At 53.3% G+C, this 24,847-nt stretch overlaps 6 protein-coding genes across 6 annotated transcripts; 2 read left to right on the top strand and 4 right to left on the bottom strand.

Moving 5' to 3' along the window:
* Positions 1–1,195: 1,195 nt before the first annotated feature.
* J4E88_007498 (uncharacterized protein) lies at positions 1,196–3,132 on the bottom strand (the record flags this gene model as incomplete). The annotated part of the gene is made up of 3 exons (XM_049401115.1): positions 1,196–2,371; positions 2,425–2,949; positions 3,079–3,132. 3 exons carry the CDS (start codon positions 3,130–3,132, stop codon positions 1,196–1,198), a joined length of 1,755 nt encoding a protein of 584 aa, XP_049253427.1.
* A 2,014-nt stretch (positions 3,133–5,146) lies between these two features.
* J4E88_007497 (uncharacterized protein) lies at positions 5,147–7,819 on the bottom strand (the record flags this gene model as incomplete). The annotated part of the gene is made up of 1 exon (XM_049401114.1): positions 5,147–7,819. One exon carries the CDS (start codon positions 7,817–7,819, stop codon positions 5,147–5,149), a length of 2,673 nt encoding a protein of 890 aa, XP_049253426.1.
* A 9,579-nt stretch (positions 7,820–17,398) lies between these two features.
* On the bottom strand, positions 17,399–18,395 carry J4E88_007496 (uncharacterized protein; the record flags this gene model as incomplete). The annotated part of the gene is made up of 2 exons (XM_049401113.1): positions 17,399–18,329; positions 18,373–18,395. The coding sequence occupies 2 exons, from the start codon at positions 18,393–18,395 to the stop codon at positions 17,399–17,401; spliced, it is 954 nt and encodes a 317-aa protein (XP_049253425.1).
* Positions 18,396–18,805: 410 nt separating this feature from the next.
* Positions 18,806–19,410, top strand: VAS2 (AP-1 adaptor complex sigma subunit Aps1; the record flags this gene model as incomplete). Its single annotated transcript, XM_049401112.1, has 4 exons — positions 18,806–18,816; positions 18,871–18,904; positions 18,952–19,069; positions 19,121–19,410. 4 exons carry the CDS (start codon positions 18,806–18,808, stop codon positions 19,408–19,410), a joined length of 453 nt encoding a protein of 150 aa, XP_049253424.1.
* A 1,335-nt stretch (positions 19,411–20,745) lies between these two features.
* Positions 20,746–21,837, top strand: J4E88_007494 (uncharacterized protein; the record flags this gene model as incomplete). The annotated part of the gene is made up of 2 exons (XM_049401111.1): positions 20,746–20,751; positions 20,815–21,837. The coding sequence occupies 2 exons, from the start codon at positions 20,746–20,748 to the stop codon at positions 21,835–21,837; spliced, it is 1,029 nt and encodes a 342-aa protein (XP_049253423.1).
* A 625-nt stretch (positions 21,838–22,462) lies between these two features.
* Positions 22,463–23,953, bottom strand: J4E88_007493 (uncharacterized protein; the record flags this gene model as incomplete). Its single annotated transcript, XM_049401110.1, has 6 exons — positions 22,463–22,483; positions 22,534–22,732; positions 22,798–23,012; positions 23,066–23,581; positions 23,679–23,826; positions 23,880–23,953. The coding sequence occupies 6 exons, from the start codon at positions 23,951–23,953 to the stop codon at positions 22,463–22,465; spliced, it is 1,173 nt and encodes a 390-aa protein (XP_049253422.1).
* Between the last annotated feature and the right edge of the window lie 894 nt (positions 23,954–24,847).

Below are 24,847 nucleotides of genomic sequence, written 5' to 3'. Positions count from 1 at the left end.
ATGCCTTCCTGCTGTACTGGTACGCTCACATATATAAATCGCCTCGGCTTCCTCCTACTTCGATCCTAAACACCCCTCCTGCCTTTTTCTATACCAAAACTCGGAAACGATATTTATGATGTTTGCGAAAGAAAAAAAGACATCTATGAGCGCCCATGTGCTTCCTCCCGCTTCCACAATAAAACCGACCTATCTATCATGGAGGCGGAGAAGCAGACGCGATGGCTCACCTATCAAAATAATGCGGTCCAAAGGAATAAAAAGATCCATGGCATGCTCCGGTTGAGAGATTCTGCATATCTTTACTCTGGAAAGTCAAAACGGACTGTTGGCATGGCGCTCGTCCGGCGACTGCTGAGTATATAAACCTCTCCGACTTGCACTCTTTCTTCCCGCTTCATCAAAACATGCACATGCTTATTCTCCAAAACAGGCGAAATTAGCTGTCATGTCTCCAAAAGCCGTGGCATCGGTCATATCTGCTTTCTTCCAACCGTCCCTCTTTCCAAAAATCAAAAATCGCCACCCAACCATGCGATGAGTGCGGAGAAGAGTTGTCAAAAAGCCATTTTAGGGCTTACCATGGATACTAAAGTCATTTCAGATTAACGACGTGTGAGCAAAGAGGACCAACTTTCTTCCAAAACGGCAATCGACTTCCACATGGCCAACGGGACCTAAAAGAGCATGTTCGAAAAGGCATGTCTTCCGCTCCGGGGTGTGTTGTGGCACCACAAAATCGTCAGAGACCTCTTCATGAAGAGTGAGCAGTGTCGCAAAAAGTCCAGGAGAGCTGTTTATGATTCTGTCAGAAAAAACGAAGCCCCACATGTAAGCTCCGTTTCGGGGTTCTAAACACGTATATTAAGCCCCGTTTCTCCAAGTCTTAAGTACTATACCACCTTGCTTCTCGATCCAAAACGCAATGTTTCTCGCTTATGTGCCTGGAAAAGTACTGCAACCACTGTCATGGTGGTCGCGGTCTGTGGGAGAACGACTAGATGAACTAAATCGACAAAAGCGGATACTATGTGCTGTCTTTCGGTGCTGCGGAGTCTTAGGATAACGCATGTCATATCCCTGATACGGCATTCCAAAAGCATCGGCCATGTTGTTCATGTCTGCATTTCTTCTAAGGCCGACCGAAGTCTCCATCATACATAGTCTCCGTAACCATATATCTGTGAGCCGGTGCTTATATCTCAAAGACACCACCCATCCCCACCCTGACGTCCACAAAGTCCGGTCTCCAGCCCTTGTACTGCACAAGGCCCCTCTTAACCTCCCTGACTCTCTCAAGTCTCTTCTTGCCCTCCTCTTCCTGCGCCTGCCTAAACGCATCCTCATCGATCTCAAACTCGTCCAAACTACCCAGGCTCTCTTGTCTCGGCTTCGGCTTGCTCGCTGCGTCGCTTCTTCGATGCGCGGGGTTCTGGCCGGTGAAGGCTGAGATGCCAGACTGGATGACGTCTTGGAAGGACGAGTGTGTGCGGTTGGGGAGGGCTTGACGGGATGGTGCTCCAGAGAGGTCGACGTCGTCGAAGCTGTTGGAGCTATTGTAGGGGTGCGAGGCGTCTGCTTGGTCGTCGATGGGGGGTTGCATGTCGCGGCGACGGTCGCGCCATACGCCACGGCGGAGCTCAAAGTTCTCTTCCTCGAGCTCGCGCACTTTAGCGAGGAGACGGTCGCGCTCTTCGTCTAAGAGCTCTTGAACACTGGAGTCCTCAATAGAGCCGAGGTCTGCCTTGCGGCGACGCTGCTCTGCCTCTCGGAGACGCGCGTTCTCATTGCTGAGACCTGTTATACGGGTTCGTAGTTCTGTTGCTTCGCGCTCGATCTTCTTGTGCTCTTGCAGGCGTGTTTGGTTTCGTGAGTCGTTGTCGCGGTGTAGCTGTGTAAGAGTCTCGATCTTCTTCTCCAGCAACTCTGCGCGCGAGACCGAGTCTGAGGCCTTGCGGTTCGCGGTGCCCAACTCAGCCTCCAGTTGCGCAATGCGCGTCTGCGCAGAGTCGCGATCTGAACCATCCTTCTCTGCCTGATCACCAGCCTTGTCCAGGCTCGCCTTGAGATCCTGTAACTCAGTCTTCGTTGAGCTTCCTTCTTGTTCTGCCCTTTGTACTGCCGATTCCAGGCTTGTAATCTTCGACTGAAGCTCGTTGTTCTTGTTCGTTTGCTCTGACAGCTGTCTGTTGACGTTCGATATTTCCAGCTCGAGTGACTCGATAGTCGCGGACTTTGAAGCGACTTGCGCGTTCAGATCGTCGATGGATGCGCTTTGGCTAGGCGATGCGGTCGACGTTCGGCGTGTGGACTTGTTGCTCTGCGTTTGCGCCTGCGCAAGTTGCCTCTTTAGCGATTCGACTTCGGCTTTCTGTGCTGATGTGAGTAACCTGTCCCATATCCAAAGTATCGATGAAGGCATACCAGCTTGTCAGCCTCCTTGCCTTTCTCTACAGCGAGCGCGACATCACCTCTGCCTTCTCGCAGTTCCTCCAATTCTTCCTCGCCCTTCTTCCATCTGGTCTGGTTCTCTTCAACTTCGCTTGTCAGACGCTTGTTCTCCTTCTCGAGCTCCTCGATCTTCTGTGCTTGTTCCCGGTAGACCTCGCTTGCAACCCCTCCTCCAGGCGACAGAGGTCCACCAGCGGCTCCCGAGCGGTAGAAAGATTCGGAGCGCTGTCGCGAATCAACGGCGACTGAGGGCTTGCGGCCGTGCGACGGCTTGGGTACGGCTAGCTCCGAGGGCTCGTCATCGTCCTCTGCTGGCGGCTCTGGCACGCTTGTAGCTTCTACGGGTTCTGGCGCGACCTGTTCGGGCTTCTCTTCGGGAGAAGTTGCTTCGGTCGGGGTTTCAGTCGAGGCTTCGGCTTCGGCGGGTTCCTCAGTCTTGTCTCCCTTCTTCTTTCCTCCGCCCGCCTTCTTCGCCTTCTGCTTCTTCAATTGTTCGTACTATGCGTATTTGTCAGTATCGTCTTAACTGTAGTGAGTCATTTCAAACTTGGGCTAGGAGAAGACCCCATTTTCCAGCTGTATCTGAGCAATGGCAGCCTTCAGGAAGTAATGAGAGGGAAGACGTACGCGTTTCTTCGCCGCTGCGATCTTCTCCGCCTTCTCCTTCTCTTCGTCTGCCATGTTTGTTCGCGACCGTGTTGACGGTGTTCAGGGTCTCGAGGTAGCGGTGGAGCCGTTGAATAGCTGTTGCGGGGAGCTCCAGTCGTCACTGCTCGGTGATGCCAACTTGCCCGCACCGCGAAAGTGCGCTAACACGAATCCAGACTAACCGCATTTCACGATGCTCGAGTCTGATGCGCATTTGAGGAAGGAACTTCACGATTGAAAGTCTTCCAATGTTTGATGCCTTCAATGAATCCTGAAGCATGTAGAACGTTCACGCATCATCCAAGTTAACTATGGCAGCGCTGACTGGAGTATTTTGGGCCTACAAAGTATGTGTATCCCTCCAGTATACCTAGGTACCGCTCTACATTCGAAGGCAACCGTGATATATGTTCTACTTCTCAACTCTAGAATCTGTTTAACATTAGGAATCATGACAGCCCATACCATCTCATCTCCATGCTGCCCTTAATGTTTCTCCTCGAGGTCGTCAACCCCACATCAAACCAAACCAAAGACCCATCCCGCCATCTCCCCTAGCAACGACCACAAACACCATCGCCAACACAGCACAGCCTCAGCACCACCCCTCGCTTCGCCATCTATCCCGCACCCCAGATTCTGAAACACCTGCACCCGCTTCGCTTGACTCGTACCTGCATCGCGTCACTCACCTTGACTCACTAATCACCACCTGACACTCCCGAGGTCCATCTACAAATTAAATGATCACCGCCGCCCCTGCATATCCTGCCAACCCCACATGCACAACCTCCAACACAGATAAATGAAAGTGCGGGAGCGAGACAGGAACAGGAAAAACGGTCGGTCCCCGGCCGTTCTAATTGATGAACGGCAGTCCTTCATACAACAGTGCGCAAACCTCGGCGCGGAGGTTTCAGCATGATGGGGGGCGGCTTTCGTAACGACGGTCGCGTGTCGCTTCCCGCACGTACTCTATGTCACTTTACACTTTACCGTTTAGACGGCGTGGTCTGACTAAGTCCCTGCCGTGCATGTGCGCCGTGGCGGCTCGCTCGGGGCAAGTGAGATGAAATCTTGGTTCTTGTCCCGCTGTCACGCGGGCGATGTGGTAGATTGTGAGGCCAGTGCGCGATAACGGCTTTGCATGAGCTGGTGGCCAGTTCGCGCTGGTTGTCTTGATAACGGATAGTGATGTGGACAGGCATGTTGGCGTCAGAGACATATTGCAGCGGCTCGAGGTAAGCGATGGATGAAGAAGCGAGATTTGCATTGTCACGAACAAGCGGGAGAGTCACTACTGCAGTGATTTCGAGAGTCACGAGAGAGAACACAAGGCCATGTAGATGATTCATAGTTTGATTGTTTTTTCAAGATTGCAGCCATTCATCCAGCTCAACCCACTATCTATCCTTTCAAAAGCTCATGGTACAGATTGCCCAACGAGATTTGTGCCGCCATGTTCAAAATACATGTGTCCCACCATCCTCAGCTTACTACAGCATACCCTGATGTATGTACTGCTTCATAATAAACGACTGTCAAGAAAAGGAAGCAAAGAAAGAGTCCTGTCGTGAAATGTCTGCCAAAGGGCAGAATCGACCGTCTCTGAGAGAGCGTGTGGACGGTATAAGCAAATATATACCTCCAATAGAGTGTGGAGCAAGGAAATTGAATGTGCGGTCGGTGTATGGCTACCGCCGCAGTGAAAACCAGTCAAAGTATGCCAGGTGAGGTCCCATGCAATGATGCAAACCACAGGAATCCTAGTAAACTCGTCCTCCTAGTACTCATAAGGAAAGAGATGCTGTTCAATGAGAGTAAGAAAAAGTCCGGTTCGCGTATGCATCGCAGGTTGGTAATGCGCCATTAAATATTCATCGCTTGTAAACTCCGTGGTCATGCGAGAGGAAAGAGGTGATGTATGTGCTCATGGAAGCACAGCCATAATGTCATATGATGTGGAAACAGCTACTAGAAAGCAAACTGCAAATCGTCGGTTGAGGCAAGAGCCAAAGATGTACAAGTCGTGACAATGATGAACACTTCAGGTCTTTGATGGGGAGGAATCTCGGGTGTGCTGGAAGAACTTTTTCAGTCTGCTTCCGATGTTCTTCTTCTTCTTGTCCTTGGTGGGCTCGCGATGTTCTGACTGAGGACGCTGCTCAATGGAAAGCTTGCTGCGCTCGCTGAACGAGGAAGAAGAAGTTCCCATCAGCCTAGAGAGGCTAGCAATGCTAGAGCGCTTGCGACGGCGGGACTCAATCTCACTGGGATCAGAGGAGAGAGAAGAGGTGCGGTCGCCAAATCGACGGGGACTGACAAGCGGGAATGCGTTCTGCATTGCACTGGTCATCGTCGACCTGGAAGAAGTCAGAGACGGGACCTCCGTAGAGATGCGAACTTCAGGTCCAGGCTCGCCAAAGCGGGGAGAAGGCATCACGGGGTAGTCGGTCATCGAGGAAGCTGCAGTGCCTCCACGGCCGTTATCGAACGAAATCTGACTGGATCGGCAGTCTGGCGAGGAAAACGAAGAAGTAACCGTGTCGGGTGTCATGAGACTTTGTTGACCCAGTGGGAGCGACAAGTTCATGGCAGGTTGATGATGCTTTGGCGAATCCTCCATTGGCTGAGCGGTGACAGTGGAGTCGGACGAATGTGTAAGTGATGATGTGCGGGGCTCCTCATGATCCTCCACAACTTCAAAGGGTTCCGAGGCCTGCGTTTGCTCAGAGACGTTCTCGCTGGACTCAGCAGGCACTGCTCGAGGAGACAGTGGCTCAGATGCATCAACGTCGTCGTGCTTCGCAGTACGCTTGATGCCAAGTCCGTCGTTGAAGTTCCAGTTGATAGCAGTGCCCTCCTGGTTCGCATCTGCCTCCACGACCGAGATCTTCGGCTCTTCAGGTTCTGCAGCAGTAGACTTTGCCTTTGCAGGAATCGCCAGAGCCAGGTCGTCTTCTGGTTCCTCCTCTTCGAACACATCGGCCATAGGCGAGGCATTAGCAACTGCTGATGGTCGGTTCTCAAAGGGTACCAATTCAGGTGCGCTCTCCGTCCTCCTGTGCGAAGGTGCAATGCCGCCAGCACTGTGCATGGCTCGTCGATGTGCCGAAAAGCCCCGCTGGTGGGTTCGAGGGCTCGTGCCGTTGGGAGTGTTGAAGGGTCCAAGTGCGGCATCAAGGTCGATCACCGGGCTCATGATGTCAGAATCAACCCGCTTCAGCTCACGTGGTTGCCACGAAGCGTAGTCGGTGTCAATCTTCGGCAGAGGAACTGAGTTCTCGGTGGGGGAGACGATGGTGACTGTGGTGTCATCATCAAAGTTGGGCTCAAAGTCCATCTCGTCTGATTCATCGGAGTCTTCGGTGTCCATGCCCGCATATGGTGGTGGTGTGGGAGATCGTGCCTTTGCCTTTTTGCTGTGCTTTCCTTTCCTGGTGATGATGGAGTTTGCCCATGACTTGACTTTCCGGGGCTTGCGACCGCTTTTGCGCGACGCAGCTTTCGGCTTTTCGGCGACCTGTGCTGAGTCGTCATCTTTAGTGGGTGATGCTAGAGGTGTGTCGAAGGATTTGGAGAGGGCAGGATCGGAGGCACTGGTAGGAAGGGTAGGAACTGAGTTATCACTGCGATCCTTTTGGAAGAGACTTCGTCGCTTGGCTTGTACTTTCGGGGTGGGCGCGGTTGGCGAAATGGGCGAGATGGCGGACGTGGGTCGCTTGCGTTCGATGACCTCGCCATTTAGGCGGCTGCCCATGAACTTGTCGAGCACCATTCCAGCCGTGCTTGGTCGGTCCTCGTCTTCAACTGTGTTTAGAGTTGTGCTGGGGCGTCCTGGTCGCACAGGCGCCGGGCTGCTGCAACTGACAATCGAGGACAGGCTGTTGGCAGCTGAGTGTCCCCTGATGGTTGAGATTTCAGTCTCGGAGGAGATGGTGGAGAGCGGACGGATGGTCTCGATTCTATCGGAGAAGGTAACACGGGCCCTTGATGGTGGTCGCGCCTCATCGTCTGCGCCGTTTTCGCGTAGCGAGGGTTGCGAGACAGATCTGTTGAATTTATGACCAAAAGCGAACTGGTTGCCCTCGGAGGGTGTGTTGGGCGCGCTGCCCGTTCGCGCTGGAGCAGGTGGGTTCATGATGGTTGTGAGGTCGTGAGAGGAGATGGCACCCGAGCGACGATGAGCGTGTCCGCGACGACCCGCTGGCGGACCCGGACGCAGTGTCGAGCTCGGTGTAGGAAGGACATCCTCTCCCTTTGTCGGGCTGCTGCTCATCAGGGCGGTGCCGCCAGGTCGCACGTCACCGCCAATGAACTCGCTCCCACCGCGTCTATGGCCATGTGCCGGCTTTGACGGCGATACTGGTACAGGCAGTGTCGCCGGTGACTGTGGTGGTGAAGATTCGATGGTGGCTGGCTTTGCTGGTCCTGCAGGATTGAAGGAAAAGTCTGGTAGAGCGTTGATAGACTTCTGTCGGTAGTGCGGCATGGAGCCTCGACGACCAGCTGGATACGCTTGCAGGGACATTGGCCGCGAGTTTGTGGGTGCAGGCTCTGAAGAGGCGGTATCTGGTCCTCGCATGGGGAAGGAGAATTCCGGGTTGGGGATGAGCTCAATGGGGCCGGCATTGGAGTGTTGTCGACGCTGGTAGAGCGGTGAGCCGACACCAGCTTGCGACTGTGTAGCCCGGTGTCGTGGCAGGGCAATTTCGGCCATGGTGAACTACTAGCTGCCCTGTCGGACGCAGCGATCTGCGACGATGGGGCTTGACGAGATTAGAGATGGTACCGCCAACGGACGCGCAGCACAATGCTTAATGTGCGAGCTAGACGGGTGGTGCGTTCCAGGGACAGCTTGCCGGACGCGCGAGGACAGAGTGTGGTTGGACGGGTGGGGAATGGGGTGCTACAGGCGTGGGCACAGCGGGCGTGAGACGAAACAAGCGCTGTCGAGGTACAAGAGCTGACGCGATTACTACTGACACATAACAGTCAGCACGCGCAAGAGCAGATTGCAGGACCGGCTATGAGGTTGTGCGAGGCGTACAGTATAGGTCGAGGTAGTGCTGCGGGTGGAGTGGGCAAGTCGGTAGGCTGCCGTGGTGGTAGTCGCAGTGAGTGAAGCCAGTACACCCAGGATTAAGGAATGACGGGGGAAATGAGCGGACAGATGCCTAGAGTCGCCTCAATTAGTGTGAGTAACGACAATGGGCTCCAGAGTGAGGTTCGGCAGGGCGCGACGGGGACGACGGCGAGGTGGTGACGGTGAATTGGCGGAGGTGGGTGGGAGACGAGCACCAGGGCAACTGTCGCTTTTGTCGGTCGTTCCTTCCCAGGCGGGCTCCACGCTAGCACGCACCACCACACCGCGCAGGGATCCCCGGTTCGTGCTTTACCCATGCTAATCGTTGTCTCCCTCGTAATTTCACGCCTGATCCACACGATGCCGCGACGCGCTGCCAGGTACCAGCCAGGCACCTGTCGCTATGTGTTGCTTTTGCGCGCACGTCAGTCGACCGGTTCCCGCACAAAACAACAGAGTGCGCCGTCGCAGGGCCATCCCTCCGCGGCAGCCTCACACGTGTAGGAGTCACGCCTCGATGCCGGGGCGACGTGGGAGCAAACCCTTCCAGCGCTCTGCACAACCATGATGTAGCAGTCCCATCGGTTAACCAATGCCTGCCGATAGTCTGCTAGAGTCGGCCGATAGCTGCTTAGCCTCGTGTAGTTTGCCAGTTCAGTTCCCACCAGGTTCCAAGGAATCAGCACTATCTGTACAGCGTCACGGCACTAGCGACAGCCCGCTACAGTACAATCTCATAACGTGTGCGTGACAACTGTCCAATAGCTACGTGGTGCCTCGCGTGCATGCGGCTCTCTAAGTCTGCCGTTGCTGCCGTCGAGATGCGCACCGCAGTCCTGGCTCATATCGTCCATCCTTAGGCGCTGCAGGACCCCTCTCCTTTGAGGCGGCTGCACGCGATATGCATCGTCTTCGCTCTGCTTGTCCATCTTCTCCCAGTGCGTCTTGGCTACATGCCGCCAGCCGACCCCTCTCCACTAACAGCCTGCCTTCCCGCAACAACCATCGGGCAGCGCGGCTAACAATCAAATCGCAGCGCTGCTGCTTCCGCTGCATGTACCGCAGCTGGCACTACCTGCCCACGCTCCCACTCTCCCCATCCGCACTGCCCGACGTGTTCACGCACACTCGGCCTCGAGACAGAAGGATGCGCACTCGATGTTTCACAGCACCCGTTCGAGGTGGGGCTGCGCACCCCGGCACATGTATGGCCAAGCGTGCATTTGATATGCAATTCGGACCAATTGACTAGACTACACCCGTTTGATCCTCGCTATGCAGGGGCAATGACGCCTCGCTATCCCCCTTTGGAGCCATGACGGACGCTCGTCCTCGCCACCATAAATAGGATGTGATAGACGAAATGCGGAGAAGCGGGATGCCAGAGGCAAGATGCAAGGCTTTGTTGCCGTCCGACGCCCACATCCTGCCGATGGGGAAGGTCGAGCGCCAGAGAGTTGAGCAATGGTTTTCACGATACTGAACAGCTCAAGAAGTAAGCCATCTCGGATCCGGACCTGCGGACCTACTATAAGCACCTCCAAGTATGCGGAGACAAGGAGCAGATACAGATCTGCTCAACCCTACTGCACCCATGCTGTACATACAACTCTCCCTCCATTACTGATAGGACCGGCCTGGGCTTCGAGGCGCAACAAGTTCAATACCCTGTGTGTCTCATGCCGCCACAACGGGGCTTGCGGACTCGGCTTCGTACCACATGGCCACTTCGTCCCGGTCTTCTTCAGATAAGAATCTGAAATCTCCCAGAGCTTCATTGCCTTCGGGTCAGGGCAATCTAGTCGACATGGCCCTGCATGCACGATACTGCATTGCTGCCCCATTCGCCGCATCGACATTGCAACTCCTTGCGCTTTCTAGAAAATGTTCCGGCTCGCACCTGCATGTGGAGATAACGATGTTGCTTCGCACGCTCTAGGGTTTGTGCAATCTGGACATGCTCGGCCTCTCCATTCCTCATCGCTTCCCTTCCAACCAAGCAGACTTGCGAATCAGTCGCAATATCCTCCGACGTCATAAACATGGAGTCCCATGTCTCCCGCCGTCTGCATCATCTCCAATGATCTCCAGGGTCCATCTCTCATCGGCGCAATGCGCCGAGCTACGTCCCGCAATTGAAAAACTCGACTTCATTTTTCTTGATCCACGGCTTCCTGCCATTTGCAGAGAGAAAACATTGCTGCCAAGGCCCCCATAGTGAGCATGTTTGCGAGGATACGACGATTCCAATCTTGAAACGAGTCCGAAGGTTACCACGTATCGCGCCGCTCGGTACTAACAACCCGATCTGTGGAGCGTAGTGCACACAACGGCTGCCCTTGTGACGACCATCGCAACGCTCATGCTGCGCCGTCGAATTTAGATCTGTCTTTCTTTTTTCCGATCGCGTGTCGAGTGGAGCGGTGAACGAAAAAGCATCGTGCAACAGAGGTCATCCCCTCATTCTTGGGTACAGGACCCGATAGCTTCCTCCAGCATCCACGCACCGCGCCTCAGCTTTCCCGAAAACTCTACATACATAGAGTCGTTCGTATTATTCTTGGAATTGCGCAAGCGCGATCACTATACAAGAGCTATGGCACTGCACAGCCACGGCGCTGCTCCACACGATGCGAACGTCTCCGGGTCAGCCCATTGGTTTGCACGCGCCAAACGCCCTGCACCAAACCTTCCGCTGGCGCCCGCCGACGCGTCGTTACTTGTCAGTGTCAAGCAGCGTCGTATCGTCAACAACGGCCTCTATGACGCGTGGCTACCAAACTGAAGTCAGGGGCAAGGTCGCGCCTGTCGATGTACGATGTGATGGACAGCGGAGGTTGCTCCATCCGACCATCCACAATTCCCAGGCTACTCCGACTCTTGGAAGTATTGTTTTCGCTGGCCAGGTTGCGAGGCGTACGGAGACCCAAAATTGCGAATCTCGTTTCACGTCTGTTTTGATCCTCAGGAAGGACGAAATTGGCAATCTCCGGCCTGTCTTTTGCCCTCTTGCCCGAAGGGGGAAGCGCACTGAGATTTGCCGGCACTACAGCCAATAAACATTCCGCCGCCACAGCTGCGCCTCCCCTGCTTGAACACCACCTGACAGCCACACAGACGAACTTCAGACCCGAGCGAAGCGAGCATTGTTTTTTTATCCTGAGCAATCGTCATAATGCCACGAGCACCATCGGCACATTCGCTGGCTTGACGTAGCCCTGCAACCAAGGCAACGAGTACATGCGGGAAATTGCGCTGCTAGGTGGGCCGGGTAATTTGCTGGCTGTACACGAATGCAATCCCTCACCCAGCGACGTGTACACAACGAAGGAGCGCCGCCTGGGTCCGCAGAGCCGCACTCTCGATATGCTTACAGCCAACCACGCGCATTCCCAACAGAAAAAAGTTCATCGTGCTGTAAACCACTCAGGTGGTCGTCCAACGTGATCTAAATGCCGTTCGTTGCCTCCCGCTCGCTTCCGGCTGTTCGACCGGTCCAAAGTCTAGGCCGCCATCTTCCCCAGACGAACCAGATGCTTCAACCCCACACCCTACTACCTCACCTGAAACCATCGCCTACGTACCGGCAGTTCCAGACGCAGAGAAAAGCATGGCTTCATATCTTCAGACCACTGCTCACCGGAATGGCGACCATTTTCCAACGATCAGCGTCCTGCACTGCGGTACTAGCAGATCTAGACAGCATCAGCATGTATGCAGTCTCTTTGCCCTATACTTGGCCATCGGAGCTCTGGCCAGTTGTCGCAGGAGCTGATAGTTCAGCTTTAGCTACTACCACCGACCCCTCGATTGCGCGCCCCTCTTTCGCTAAGGCATACTGCAACGAGACGAGAGTGGCAGCTGGTTGAGGCACGCCGGAGGCAGCGCCACTTCGTGACGACCTCTGACCTGGAACCCCGCAACGGAGTGACCGATGGTCGTATCTGGTGTTGTCCCGGTTAGGAACCTTATTGGTCGATTGTACACCTATGCAGTTAGCAGGAAACCATCCGGCGCTCGATGTGAACTGCTATTCTGGCTCACACCACCTGTTTGGTGATAAGCGCGATAGGTTTGTCGTTGGATCTGACTGTACGCTTCCGAAATGAATCCTTTACATGAAAACTATGCAAGGGCAAAGCAAAGTCACCAGAACCCGCGCGCCAGTCAGCACTACGTTTCGTACAGCTCTCGTCAGAAGTCTATCTTCCTTCCTACAGCTCGTCAGCCTGCATGGAGGATTGCAGCAAAGCGCCGAGCTCACTTGCGACGTGTACGAAGAACAATCCTTCATGCACATCCAGCGGCGGGGGTGGGCAAGCATGCTTAGGCGAATTCATGCGTATTCAGCTAATTGGTTCTATTCATGGCTAGGTCACCCGACCCATCCTTCCCATCGTCACCATTTAAGGTTGACTCAGGGATCTTGCCCTAAATTTGCGCCTCTCTTTTCACGTCGTTCAGCTACTCAAAGAACAACGCGTGCCCGAACAATTACCGGATCTATTTGCTGGGCCCATCAGTAAGGCTTAACGAATGTCCACCCTATACCAGTTCTCTATTCGAGACGCGGGGCTCGCTGAAGGTGACGACTCCTTTATCATCTCAGTTTTTGATGCATCTCTCCCCTATCTGGAATCGATCGGGAGCCTAGCGCAATGGGGCTCAACTCCCTTTTCACAACGACCAGGTTGGGTTGAAGAAACGCAACGGCAGGTCCGAGAATCGAAGCACAGTCAAATCTCGGATACAACGGATGCCCTACGCATTCTTATTGTCGAAGCCGAACTCGTAGAGCAGGCAATTGCAGCTCCTGATCTGAAAGATATGCACTCGCGCGTCTCCGACGATGGGCGCTGTTTTGTGTCTGTCGGCTTTGCGTTCGTCCGCGGAAAGTGGTTCCCTACCTATCTTCCTGCAGCGACAATCCCACAAGCTGGACAATTCAAACTCGAAGAAAGTTTGTATGTTGAAGTCATGGTTAGCGATAGCCGTACGAAGGATCTATTTCGTGGGGTTGGAGCTGCACTTCTTCACGAGGTGCGGAACTATGGCCGTAGCCGGGGGAAGAAAGTTCTATACTTGGATGGCTGGGCAGGAAACGAGAGGAAGTTAATTCGGTTAGTCTCTCCTCCCTGCTGTCACTGGAGCGCACCATGTGGTACTGATTAGAGGTTCTTTTCTTAGGTACTACGAGCAACAGGGCTTTCACATAATTGCTGAGTTCAGCCTACCTCGACCGCACAAGGAGCCTTGGGTTGGTAACCTGATGCAATTGACGATCTAGTACGGAAGGGTGCATGCAAGACACGATTCTTTTTCCTCTATGTGGTGGGTGGTTACGAGCACTCATTGGACCCTCGACCCCTTGCATCGAAAGCGCTCGGATGGGAACCAATAACCAACAGGGTCGTTGATCGTCCCCTGGACACTAAGGAACCGCACTCTGCTCAAGCTCCCGGATACCGGAGCGGGTCTCAGCGGTTGATGGGCTAGAAGACTTCGTTGCGACAAATTACATGTTTTGTTTGTATGCAAGTCGAAAGTCGGCGCGAACGTGGATTTGCGGTGAGGTAAACATCACTCTCGAATTTGGAGCATCAATCTCGATTCCCCCAATCAATAAAACCTCACTCTGCAAACCATTCAAAAAGTACGAATACGCTGCCGTCGGCTCCATGACGGCGATACTACCAGAAGGGTGTGTGGCACCTGACCATCACTGGCAGACGTTTTGGTCGCAGTAGCGCTGGGATGGGCGTCGCTTGTCCCATTCCATCGACCAAAAGAAAGCAGACATGCGGCACGGCAAACCTAATTCCTATCGATAAGGCGACCTCGTGGTTATACCTCCTGATCGGTGTACATCTTGACCCACGGTGGGACGTGTGCCTGGACTAGGGCGTTGCGCCACCAACTTTGAGTTTGCTGACACGAAAGACGATGATGAGGATATGCGTGTGATGAGCCGCTTCATGCTTAGCTGTTGACTTTGATGGCGCTAACGTATCTCGACATATGTGTACCAAACTTCTGGTGGCCTAACGATGTGCTATCGTACGCGAGGATGTCGACTTCGAAACGATGCGATAGCGTTGATAACATAGCGCCATGTTGCTATCTGTCGTTGTCGTAAGCATATGCGCGCTGGCCAGCTATAGCCAAGTCCCTATACCACCTGGGCAAGATCCTCATCGGCGAAGACCGGAAGGAACACTTCATCTCCGACATGCGCATTCCTTCCAAAACCCTAAAACACGGTCTGATCACACCGGGAACTCTTTCCAGACCCCAACGGCCCGCATGGTTGGGGACAAAGGGATTTCCTCATGGGGATGTCGCTTGGATGAACGGCGTCTCTACCCAAGCGCTTGCTCCCGCTGGGTCCGCGCATCTAGTTCCAGCGGCCATCCAACCGGGAATGAGGAGTTAAAGGGATGTCCTTTCTAGTCGTAGTCTGATATGACGAATTCCCGTTGTATTGGCACTTAGGACATGCACTAGTGTCTACATCTTTGACCAGGTTCATGCGAATCATTAGACTACAAAACATGTGGTTGTCATGCTGCGGTAGACAGCGGTATTCGTGATGCTCATAGTCCAAGAACTGATATACCGTATGCTTTGGGTCCACGACAGCATATCAATGAAACGTTAGGAAGATTTGCAAAGTGTTATTGAAACATGGGTAGACAGAAGAAGGGGTCAAACATCATCCATATACCTTGAATTGGTAGTCTCAATCTTCAACAGAGTACATCTCATCCATTGCCCTCGTGGCGCCGAAGTCAATAAACCGAAATGCCCTATTACATACATACAACCCATCTTCGCGCACTACACTGCCATTACTTACACACATGTCCTCATCCCTCATCCCTCTGAAGTCCTTTCCACCGTACTCTTCCCATTCATCTCTCTCCTCCTCCCGCTCATCCCTACTGGATCTCCCCGCAATCCCGACAAATCAACAACCACGGCCCCCTGGTCGCCCACACCACATTCCCTCCGCAATCTTCACAGGGATCCTTTAGGATCATCACGTTCCCGTTCCTGTCGTTTTCCCCTTCGTCCCTGTAGTATATGCCTTTGGTGGTTTGGACGTACATGCTGTGATTGTGCATATTCGGAGGCGAAGGGGAGGATCGTGAAGAGCAGGGTGAGGGCGTTGAGGCGCTGCTGGTTGATGCGGGTGGTGTTAGTAGTGTGGGTGAGATTGAGGGTGAGGGTGGAGGGGTGTACCTGGATGTGGGTGTAGAAGTTGAATGAAGAGTAGGGGTTGAGCATGTTGTATCAGAAATGTTGAGTATAACCGGATTTGTATGGGCGGAGCTGTAGACGGAGAAGTACACATCCAGCGGCTTGGATTGACTTTTGGTAGACATGACAGGACTTTTCGAGATGGCGCGGATGCTAGTTTCTAATATCGGTGTTGGCAGGATTGGATCTTGCACGCGTATGTTTGAGCTGGGTTGCGAGAGCATTAGACGAATGATGTGGAGGAAGGAGACTGGGAACTCGCTGTGTGTTGGGGCCAAACACGGTTGACTGACGATGCGGAGGAGTGAATGCGCAATGTTGCTATCGTTTGAGAACATGTTGAGCGACCACGCACGGATGTGTGCATGGGAGTGACCGCACTCGACACGCTTTCACCAGAGTAAGTAGACAGAACTCGATTAGGAACTACTGGAGGTTGAAACAACTGAATTAGATTACCCACATACTATCATGGCACCGACTGGATGAGAAGTGGATATCACTGCTAGAGTGATCTGGCTCATGGAGCGATACGTAGAATGCCTTTGCATTGATACATGAAAATAACAAGAGACATTAAACTACATGAGACTACAATGGCGATGGGCATGTATTCAGTAAGATTCGTTCTTCGTCACATCTATGTTGTAACATCTCTTCTACAGCGACACAAGCTCAACATCTAACGCCACATCCTACTCCATTCATCCCGTCAGTCCATTCAAGGTGGACCCAACCATCCGCCGCATTGATGACCTAGCCAGATTAGTCGTTTGTCCGCCGCGCGAATTAGTTCGGAAACTGACATTCGAGACAGTTGACGTTGTTTTCCTCCGAGGTGGGCAGAGGTAAGGGGGCGTCGCAATGCCAGCAGTGGCCGAAGGAACCAGGTTCGTTGTCGGAGTCTTCGTCATTTTCGTCATCTTCGTCGTCGTCAGAGACATAAGGGATGAGAAGATCGGTTTCCGATTCCGAGGTCTGCTCGTGTTCGTATGAGGTGTTTGGTGCAGTGTTGGTGGACTGTTTGGTTGGAGGGTTGGTTTGGGCTGTCATTGAAAGGTCAAGATCGGCTGCGTGTACGGTATATTGGTTGGGGAAGATTGGAGATATGGTAGGCCGGCATGACGGGCTACCGAAAAGCTTATGTATGTGAGTTTCGTGATGCACTCATGTATTCACAGTGGAGGCGTGGTGAAGCTGAAACTCCAGCAAATAGCTGCATACACACTTCACTGTCAACGTACTCACCAGTCGCGTACGTAGCACTTTGGTCTGTCGAAGAAGCCCATGCTGTGGTGAAGGCTGGCGCCACTTTGATTCCATGAACGAGCAGCGTCCATAAGTTGAAGACGAATAATCAAGAGTCTTCTAGGAGATCCATGGTGACATTCTACAATGTAGTAGAGTACCAGCAGTGAAGTGCACAGTATGGGTTTACACGGTGAATGGTCATATTCTATTTAGCAAATACCCTCCGAAACCTTCCTCCCACCACCACCCGAATTAGTACACACGAAGACAACTCGACCAAACGCCGACTACCAAAGATACATACACACATACAAGCAAACATCTACCACACCCACCGAACACCCATACAATCTACGATGAACAACTTCAACGAAAAGACAACCAAGGCCTGCGCAAGCGCACCAGCGCAGTCGCCGTCAACATACCCCAAGGCAGACAACGGTGGCGTCGACCTGGCAAAATGTAAGAAGTGTGGCAAGCCACAGATATCTGCCAACTTAGGACGCCGCGGAGAATTGCTGAACTGTAAAGTATGCGGCGCGCTTGCGCCGTTTCCATGATAGAAAGAGCAGATAGTCGGTGGTTACTTATGGGCGAGCATGGAGTAGTCTGTGGACGCCTGATATATGTATAATCACACTGTCATGGCCAGAGACTTCTGAACATTGTATTCGATTTGAGTGATTCTGTTTCTTCGTGTGCTTATGAATCCCTCAGTTCCGCAACAGCGAAGTAGCCTTTACTTTCCACCACGCCTCTGTCTTTGACAACAGCCGTGTATTTGACTACCCACTGCGGCTCTACATCGCCCTTGAGCCCGTCTTGATTCCCTTCTCCTGCCAATACACCGGACCCGTTCTCCCCCGAACCAAGTATTTGCCGTAGCGTGCCGCGCGGTAAGATGTTGGTGCAATCGTTATGTGTCAGCAGCTCGATCTGCTGTTGCTTCGCATACAGTATCAACGGCTTGGGTACGACACAGCAATCCCGCACGTTGATCTGATTCACACTTGGTTTTATCTTGGTCTGTTCGAGGAACTTGGTCAAGCGCGCGACGCCGAATTCTGCGATTCCGAGTTTCGATACCAGTCCCTCTGCGTGCAGTTTCTCGAGCGATCGCCAGGTTGTTACCATGGTTTCTATGTCTTCTGGTGGCGCGCCGGCGTCGGGGCAGTCGCCGGTGGTGTTTTCGGTTGTGGATTGTGTCGCGGAGGGAGGCGAGGGCGGTTCGTCGTCGTCATCGAGGTCGGAATCTTCATCGTCGGCGTCGAAAGATACGCCGGGGAAGCTGACGATGAGGAGGTCTATCGAAGATGTGCCCAGCTCTTTCAGCACTAATTCTATCGCTTCTCGTGTTTGTGCGCAGCGTCTGTCGGTGGGTATGTTGGGGAGGTAGAACAGTTTGACTGTGATGTCGTAGGATTCTCGCGGTTCGGTAAGGGGTGAGGGTGTGTGCGTGGGTACGTATAGGGCGGAGTCGGTCTTGGTAGTCCATGTTGTGTAGTCGGGTTTTGAGGGTGTTGGAGAGGGTTGGTGGGCAGCGAAGTTTGCGCGCAGGGAGGAGGTGAGTTCAGTGTTTGATTTCTCGAAGAAGGGTCGTCTTATCACGGAAGGACCACCGGACATGGTATTTCTGGTTTGTTAGGTAAGGCATTTGGAGAGATGGAGAGACATACGAGGTAGATAGCACGAGCTTCATGATTGCGACCAGTCGTATCGCGCAATTATGACGCGAGATAGAACAGTTCTGACGAAAGAGCTTCCTATATTGTGTAGTGGTGACTCTTCGGGGGCATTCGAGATGCCGATGAAGGGTGAACGTTTGTCAGCGGGTGGGTCGTCTTAGGAGAGCAGTCGCGTCGGATGTGCAGTAGCGCAAATATTTCGAATCGCAAGGCTTTAGGCAATGATTACTAGGAATGGGCCGAGAGCAGAATTGCTTGCGCGCATATGTCTACTGTCCAGACTTCGATGGTGATAGCGGGGATATGAGGGCGCATTGGCGTCTCAAAGTCGCGGGGCTGGCCTGTGACCGCCGATCGCCGAACCTAACATCTTTCCCCATTGCGCCAGACACAAGCTACTGCCATCTTCTCCTCACACGACACCATGACGATCAAGTAAGATGCACTCCACTACACTGCCCATAACGAATTATAGTGCTAACAGCTCAGGTACCTCATTCTGCTGTCCCGGCAGGGCAAAGTGGTTGGTCCCTCACCCTAGAATCCCAAGTCCCTTGCTGAAGCTCGCAGCGCCTAGCCAAGTGGTTCACCACGCTCGCCCCCAAAGACAAGGCCAAGATTGTCAAAGACGTTTCGCAACTCGTCCTCGCCCGCCGCACCCGCATGTGCAACTTCCTAGAGTACAAAGGTCAGTGGGTCCGGCAGGGGTAAGAGCTTCGCTAGCTCACACTTTCTCCAGACACCAAGATCGTATATCGCCGATATGCCTCGCTCTTCTTCATCGCCGGCTGCGACTCGACCGACAATGAGCTGATCACGCTTGAAATCGTCCACCGCTACGTCGAGCAGATGGACAAGTACTACGGCAACGTCTGCGAGCTCGACATCATCTTCAACTTCCAAAAGGCCTACTTCATCCTCGACGAGCTACTGCTTGCCGGTGAGATGCAAGAGAGCAGCAAGAAGAACGTGCTACGGTGTATCGGACAGCAAGACAGCCTCGAAGATATGGAGGTGAGTGAGGTGTGATGACTTTCGGGTCTGTTTCGCCGCACGCACCCATAGCGCCAGCTGGCTGACGCGCCCTGTCGTCAGGCTGAGGACGATATCGTTACCAAGATTATGTAAAAGTGTACGGAACGCACTGTCGCACCTCACCTTCTGGCCCTCCGTCACCGCCGTCCCAAGAGTCCCACTGACCGCGCCTGATGGCTTCCAGAACGCGGATGAATTCAAAGGCCGACTTCGAGAGAGCGGCATCTTGTAGATCCGATCCGACATCCGCATACGAACACACATTGTACGGCGTTATTGGAGTTTGGGGTAGGGCTACGGCACACAGTCGACTGTCACAACACGGCTCATGCTAAACATCTTTCCAAGGGCAGGCGTCAAGAGCGAAACGATATCACACGGCGCAGGGGTTGGATCATCTGGAGAACGCACTACCTGCCATCCTGCCTTGTAGAGCGGATGGCGGTAGCTGTACTCTATCTACTACAATTCATACACCTCGGACTGGCGGGCTTGCTCGACACAGCTAGGTTTGACACAAGCGGTTCAAGGGCTCGAACGTGATCACACATCATGATATCGAGACTTCACCCTGATAGACTTGACAACTCTCTCTCCCTTTTTTCTTTTTCCTTATGCTGGTACACTTACCTTATTCATCTAGCTACATGTCTCCACACCGCCGAGACACTGCGCACCTGCACTTCGTGACAGCAATTGGTTCGGATCAGCGTTTGGTCCTTCATCCAGAACCTTGACATGCATTCATCAAATGATACGTTGCCGAATTCACGTGGATTCATCTCCAGGCATCTTCTATCCTTCACGTGCTCGACCATCAGATGACATGCCCCGCGTACCAGACACACTCGGCATGGCCGCAGACAACTAACATCAACACTCAACACCAGTCGCCTACCCATCCACTCTTATCGGCAGCTGTTGTTGGTTGAGAGGCAGGTTGCGCATCGACCAATCAGGAAGGACGACCCGACACACATGCCGCTGTTAGCTCGGCGACACCGCCAAGCTGACCTTCTCCGCAATCGCGACCACGTCGTTACAGCGACACCGACATCTCACACCACTACCACGCTCAGGCCATACATATGTCCACTGCCTGCTAGACGATCGTCTGGCCGAACGACAGTACCCTCTCCTCTCCGCAGCCAGCCTAGAGTCGTGTTTACTTGTTGTATCGGTTCGCGCAGGCTACCCCCTCCCGACCACAGCCACACCCACGCCCAGCAGCCACGGCGCGCTGAATCACACCGTATCTCGAAGATTTCGGATCATACGCGATATATTCGATAATAGGCACTCAGCCCAAACGAGTCCACATCAAGCGCAATGAAGGTAAGTGCTCGATGCGATAAGGCTAGGTAGAGTGACGACATAGCTGACCCGGTGGCACCGTAGTACCTCGATTTGTGCGCCCTCCACGAGGTCAACCTCGCCCTCAACTTCGACACACAAGACACAGCAATCATCGGCGGATGCGATCTCTGGACGATTAAAGCAGCGGGAAGCGACAAGAAGTTGTACAAGCGCATCGAGAGGACGCTCGAGGAGCGGCACAAGGACCTGCTATCAGCGGTTGCGGGGCTGTCCGAGCAGTCTGCAGCTCAGTTCGCAGACCAACTCGACATCTCCCGAGACACGCCGTTCGGATCCTTCAGCGAAGCAGCAAACCGTCACACCTTCGCATACCTCATCGCGACGCTCAATGCCACACACATCGACTACGATTTTGCCAACACACTGAACCCCGACGAGTTCCGTCGCGAGACCATCCACAGCTTCATGCACAAGATCGACACTACAATGTACTATCTGCGCCCACAGGTGTACTCCGCCGGACTACCAGCAGGCGCCGTCACACCGCTTGGGTCGCCGATATGGAGTCCGCGAAGTTGGCACCTGCTCGATACGGAGATGGACATGTCGAACTGTGAATACTATGCATGGGAGCCGTCAGATGACCCCTTCGCTGATGACGGTGCGATTTGGAGTCACCACTTCTTCCTGTACAACAAGGAGCGGAAGCGAGTCGCATACTTCTATCTCCGCGGGATATCGGCTTTGTCGAACTCGCCAAGTGTCGCCATGTCGCTCATGTCGAAATTCAAAGCATCAAAATACGAGTCCAGTGCGAATGCGGGCAGTAGGAAGCGCGCGGAATACTGGCTCGGCGATCGTGCTAGGAAGGGGCTTGAGGCATATGGAGACAGTGATGAGCTCGACAACATGGTCATTGATCACCCCGGCGATGTTGTCGATGCAGAACAACAGCGGTACCTGCCAGCCAGAGACATGAGCATGGACGCCGATTACTACGAGAGCGATGACGACAGCGACGTTGAGTCACTGGTAGACCGCGAGAGGGCCGTGAGTAAGATACGGACGATGAGCGAGGGCATCATTGAGAGGATGGAGCTTTGAGCTCTCTGCATCTTCTTCGCACGCCGTCCTTGCTAACAGCCCCCAAGTCTAGGTCTGCCACTTCATGGCACTCAACATGTCAGGTGGCTGGTTACGAACTAATTTCTTTACGTGTTTTACATGCGGCATTTGAGGCGTTCTGTGGAGTTTGCTACCTGTTTTTCCAGTTGTCTGGCATCTCTTCACCGGCTCGTGAGAAGACGACCCTGACTGACACAAGGCGTTACGGTCGGTGGGAGCGACGCGTTCTAACGTCCTTGTTGCGTTTCGTCTGAGCCTTGAGATACCCCTGTTTGTTTTCTTGTTTTTACGAGCGTCTTCGTCTGCTTCTGTATGCGTAGTTGATAGATCGATGGTGATGATGGGATGGGATGTGTTACGTGAGACGTGTGAGAAATCGAGGATATATTGTACATTCCATTACTCCATGTTCGTGTGCTGTTACTGACCGAAAATCTTCTCCACGCCATGTAAAAAGAGTGTCCGTTTCTCTGCTCCAAGCGGAGTCGCTATCCGTCCCCACGCGAACGTCTAGTATATCTCGCCCTTCCTACAAGACCCCTAAGATCCATCAGACGTCGCCCCACCACCCCAAGCACACTGAAAGTAGCAATCCATCTGCCTCTTAGACTCCTGAGCCGTACCACTATCAAACTCATTACACAACGGCCCAGCCCTTGGGTCCCAGCCCCCAACCTTACAATACGCCGGCGCACTCTCATCGTTGTCCTTGTTCGTCGCCCACGACTGCCCACCAAGGGTGAATTGGATGTAGTCCTTCTGGTTCTCTGGCGTGACTTCGAGGGTGTTTTCTAGCTTGCTCTTCATCATGAGTGGGTTGCCGGCTCCGGCGACGGTTCGGTCGACGTAGCCGATTTGGGCGCCGGAGACGTCCCTGCAGAAGTAGAGGTACGAAGTCAGTATATGTCTCACGGGCACTTTGTAAAGTCAATAACTTACCACATGGTGATTTCGACGCTGAGGTTTTCGTCGTGCGAGTCGCAGGTTTCGTATTCGTTGACGTGGATGTGGCATTGGCCCGGTTGGTCGGCGTAGGGGGCTACGGGTTCGGGTGTTGGGGTCGGTGTGGGCGTGGGCGTGGGGGTTGGTGTTGGTGTGGCTTTGATCGGGTCCTTGAAGTCCTTGTCTGGACATTTGTCGGACCAGTATTGCTCCTAGAGGTCTCGATTAGTATGGGTATTTTGTGTCGATGAAAAGCGAAACTTACTGCAGCATTGAACGCCCAATTCTGGGCATTTTCGAGCTTTTCTTCATCATCAAGGTTGAAGCAGCCGGCAGAAGTTATGCTGTTTTTACGATCAACATCAATGATGCCACCGATCCTGTCGTCGGGCACAAAGTCGTAGTGCGTGAATTCGTGTAGCATTGCGAAAGACAGCGTTCTGGCCGTGTTGTCGATGTAGTCTCGCTTGAAATCCGCACATTCGGTCTCCGAGTTTTGCTTTAAAGCAATGCCCTTAGGACATATATGGAAGTGTCCATCCGTAGGAGTTGTATAGGCGAGCCAACCGTCTTTCTCACAATGGTCGCCGAAGTCAGAACGCTCAAGGACCATCTTCTTTATGGTGTCTGTAGCCGAGTCTGCCGTGGTGTCGTACATGTTTGCCATGGTGTTTTGAATGGCTTTGATATCATCTGCGTCTTGCTTGCCGAAGAAACGTTTGAAGTGCACGTTGTCGGGAGCGCCTCCGGCAGCCGTAATGCCTGCTTTCGCTAGGTCTGCCTAGATAGTCGAAAACTTCTTAGCGATACGCTCATTGTGGAGTAGAGCGAAATTATCAAAACAACGGGGGTTGCTCTTTGTGTGACAGATTACATACCCATTGTTTGAACGCTTCGTGTATCTTTTGCCCATCTGCCTTTTGGGCCTCATCGTTGGGGTCCCAGCCCAGCCACTGAAACTCGTTGGGGAGTGCATCGCCGTAAGGGTAGGACACGGGGTCTTCCCGCTTTACAGCGTGTACCTTTCTAGAAGATATCAGTTCTGCATGGCTACCAGATATAGTAGAAGTGTGTCTAACCCATCGATGGGCTTAGCGGAGGTAAGCCGACTGATTGAAAGCACTGCGGCAAGGAGGCTCAGATTGAGATACATGCTCGTGGTCTCAGTAGGTAGTTAAGCTTGGTAGAAGTCGGTCGGTTGTATGATCAGAATCTCGATGTCCAGAGCATCAGTGCTTTATACACATCCATTGGGGCTGTTTTGACTTGGGGATATTGCACGTCAACAACATGCAACCTTCATAGACCCCAGAGTACGCCTGAGCAAACGGTATAACACCGCCTTACCTCAGAACTTTGGGGCAGTCGATGGAGTCTCGGGCTTTCCGAGTATGTGAATAGGGCCTTGAAACAAGGCTATGACGATTGATCGAGACATTTGCCGTGGCACTGTATAAGATGATTGATGGAGAGACGGAGGAACGGATAATACAACGTCATGTCGATGTGTCTGGTGCCTCTCCTGGGGCTAAGTGGCCATGGCCTGGAGAATGCACAGGGCGTCTTCAGACTCCAACCCACAGCAGTCGCTCGGTACAGACGGGCGTCATTGTTTCATTCCGATCGCAAAAGAACATGGTGTTCCAGGCAGAAGGTTCTGTGGCCCCCTCTTGTACAAAGAACTGGCTTCGTCCTGGGGTGGCTTATCTGTTGACTTACCATGTAGCCTCAAAACTCGGCTCAACGTAATCCTCGGGACATAAGCAGCACTGAAACCCCAGTAAGTGTATAGCTACAACAGCAGTATAACGCGTACCTAGGTAGTCAGGTGACAGTTCACGATGGCTGTGTAGTCACCTCGCCCCACGAGCATCTCAATTGTGCCTTAGGCCCTCGACAATGTTTTAGCAGGGGGCGAAATGCAAAGTATTACTATGCATGTTCGGTGCGACGGACGAGAACAAGGCCTGAGGCGGTTTGGTGACACCCGGGGGCCAACCTGAGATTACCTAGGTAGCGCCGTTGACGTCACATCACCATGGGTGCC

Source organism: Alternaria novae-zelandiae (assembly GCF_023758075.1).
Source record: "Alternaria novae-zelandiae strain BMP 2774 chromosome Unknown scaffold_15, whole genome shotgun sequence".
In the NCBI taxonomy this organism is placed as follows: Eukaryota; Fungi; Ascomycota; class Dothideomycetes; order Pleosporales; family Pleosporaceae; genus Alternaria; species Alternaria novae-zelandiae.
The sequence above is the reverse complement of the archived record's forward strand: the minus strand, read 5'-3'. Positions and strand labels throughout refer to the sequence as shown.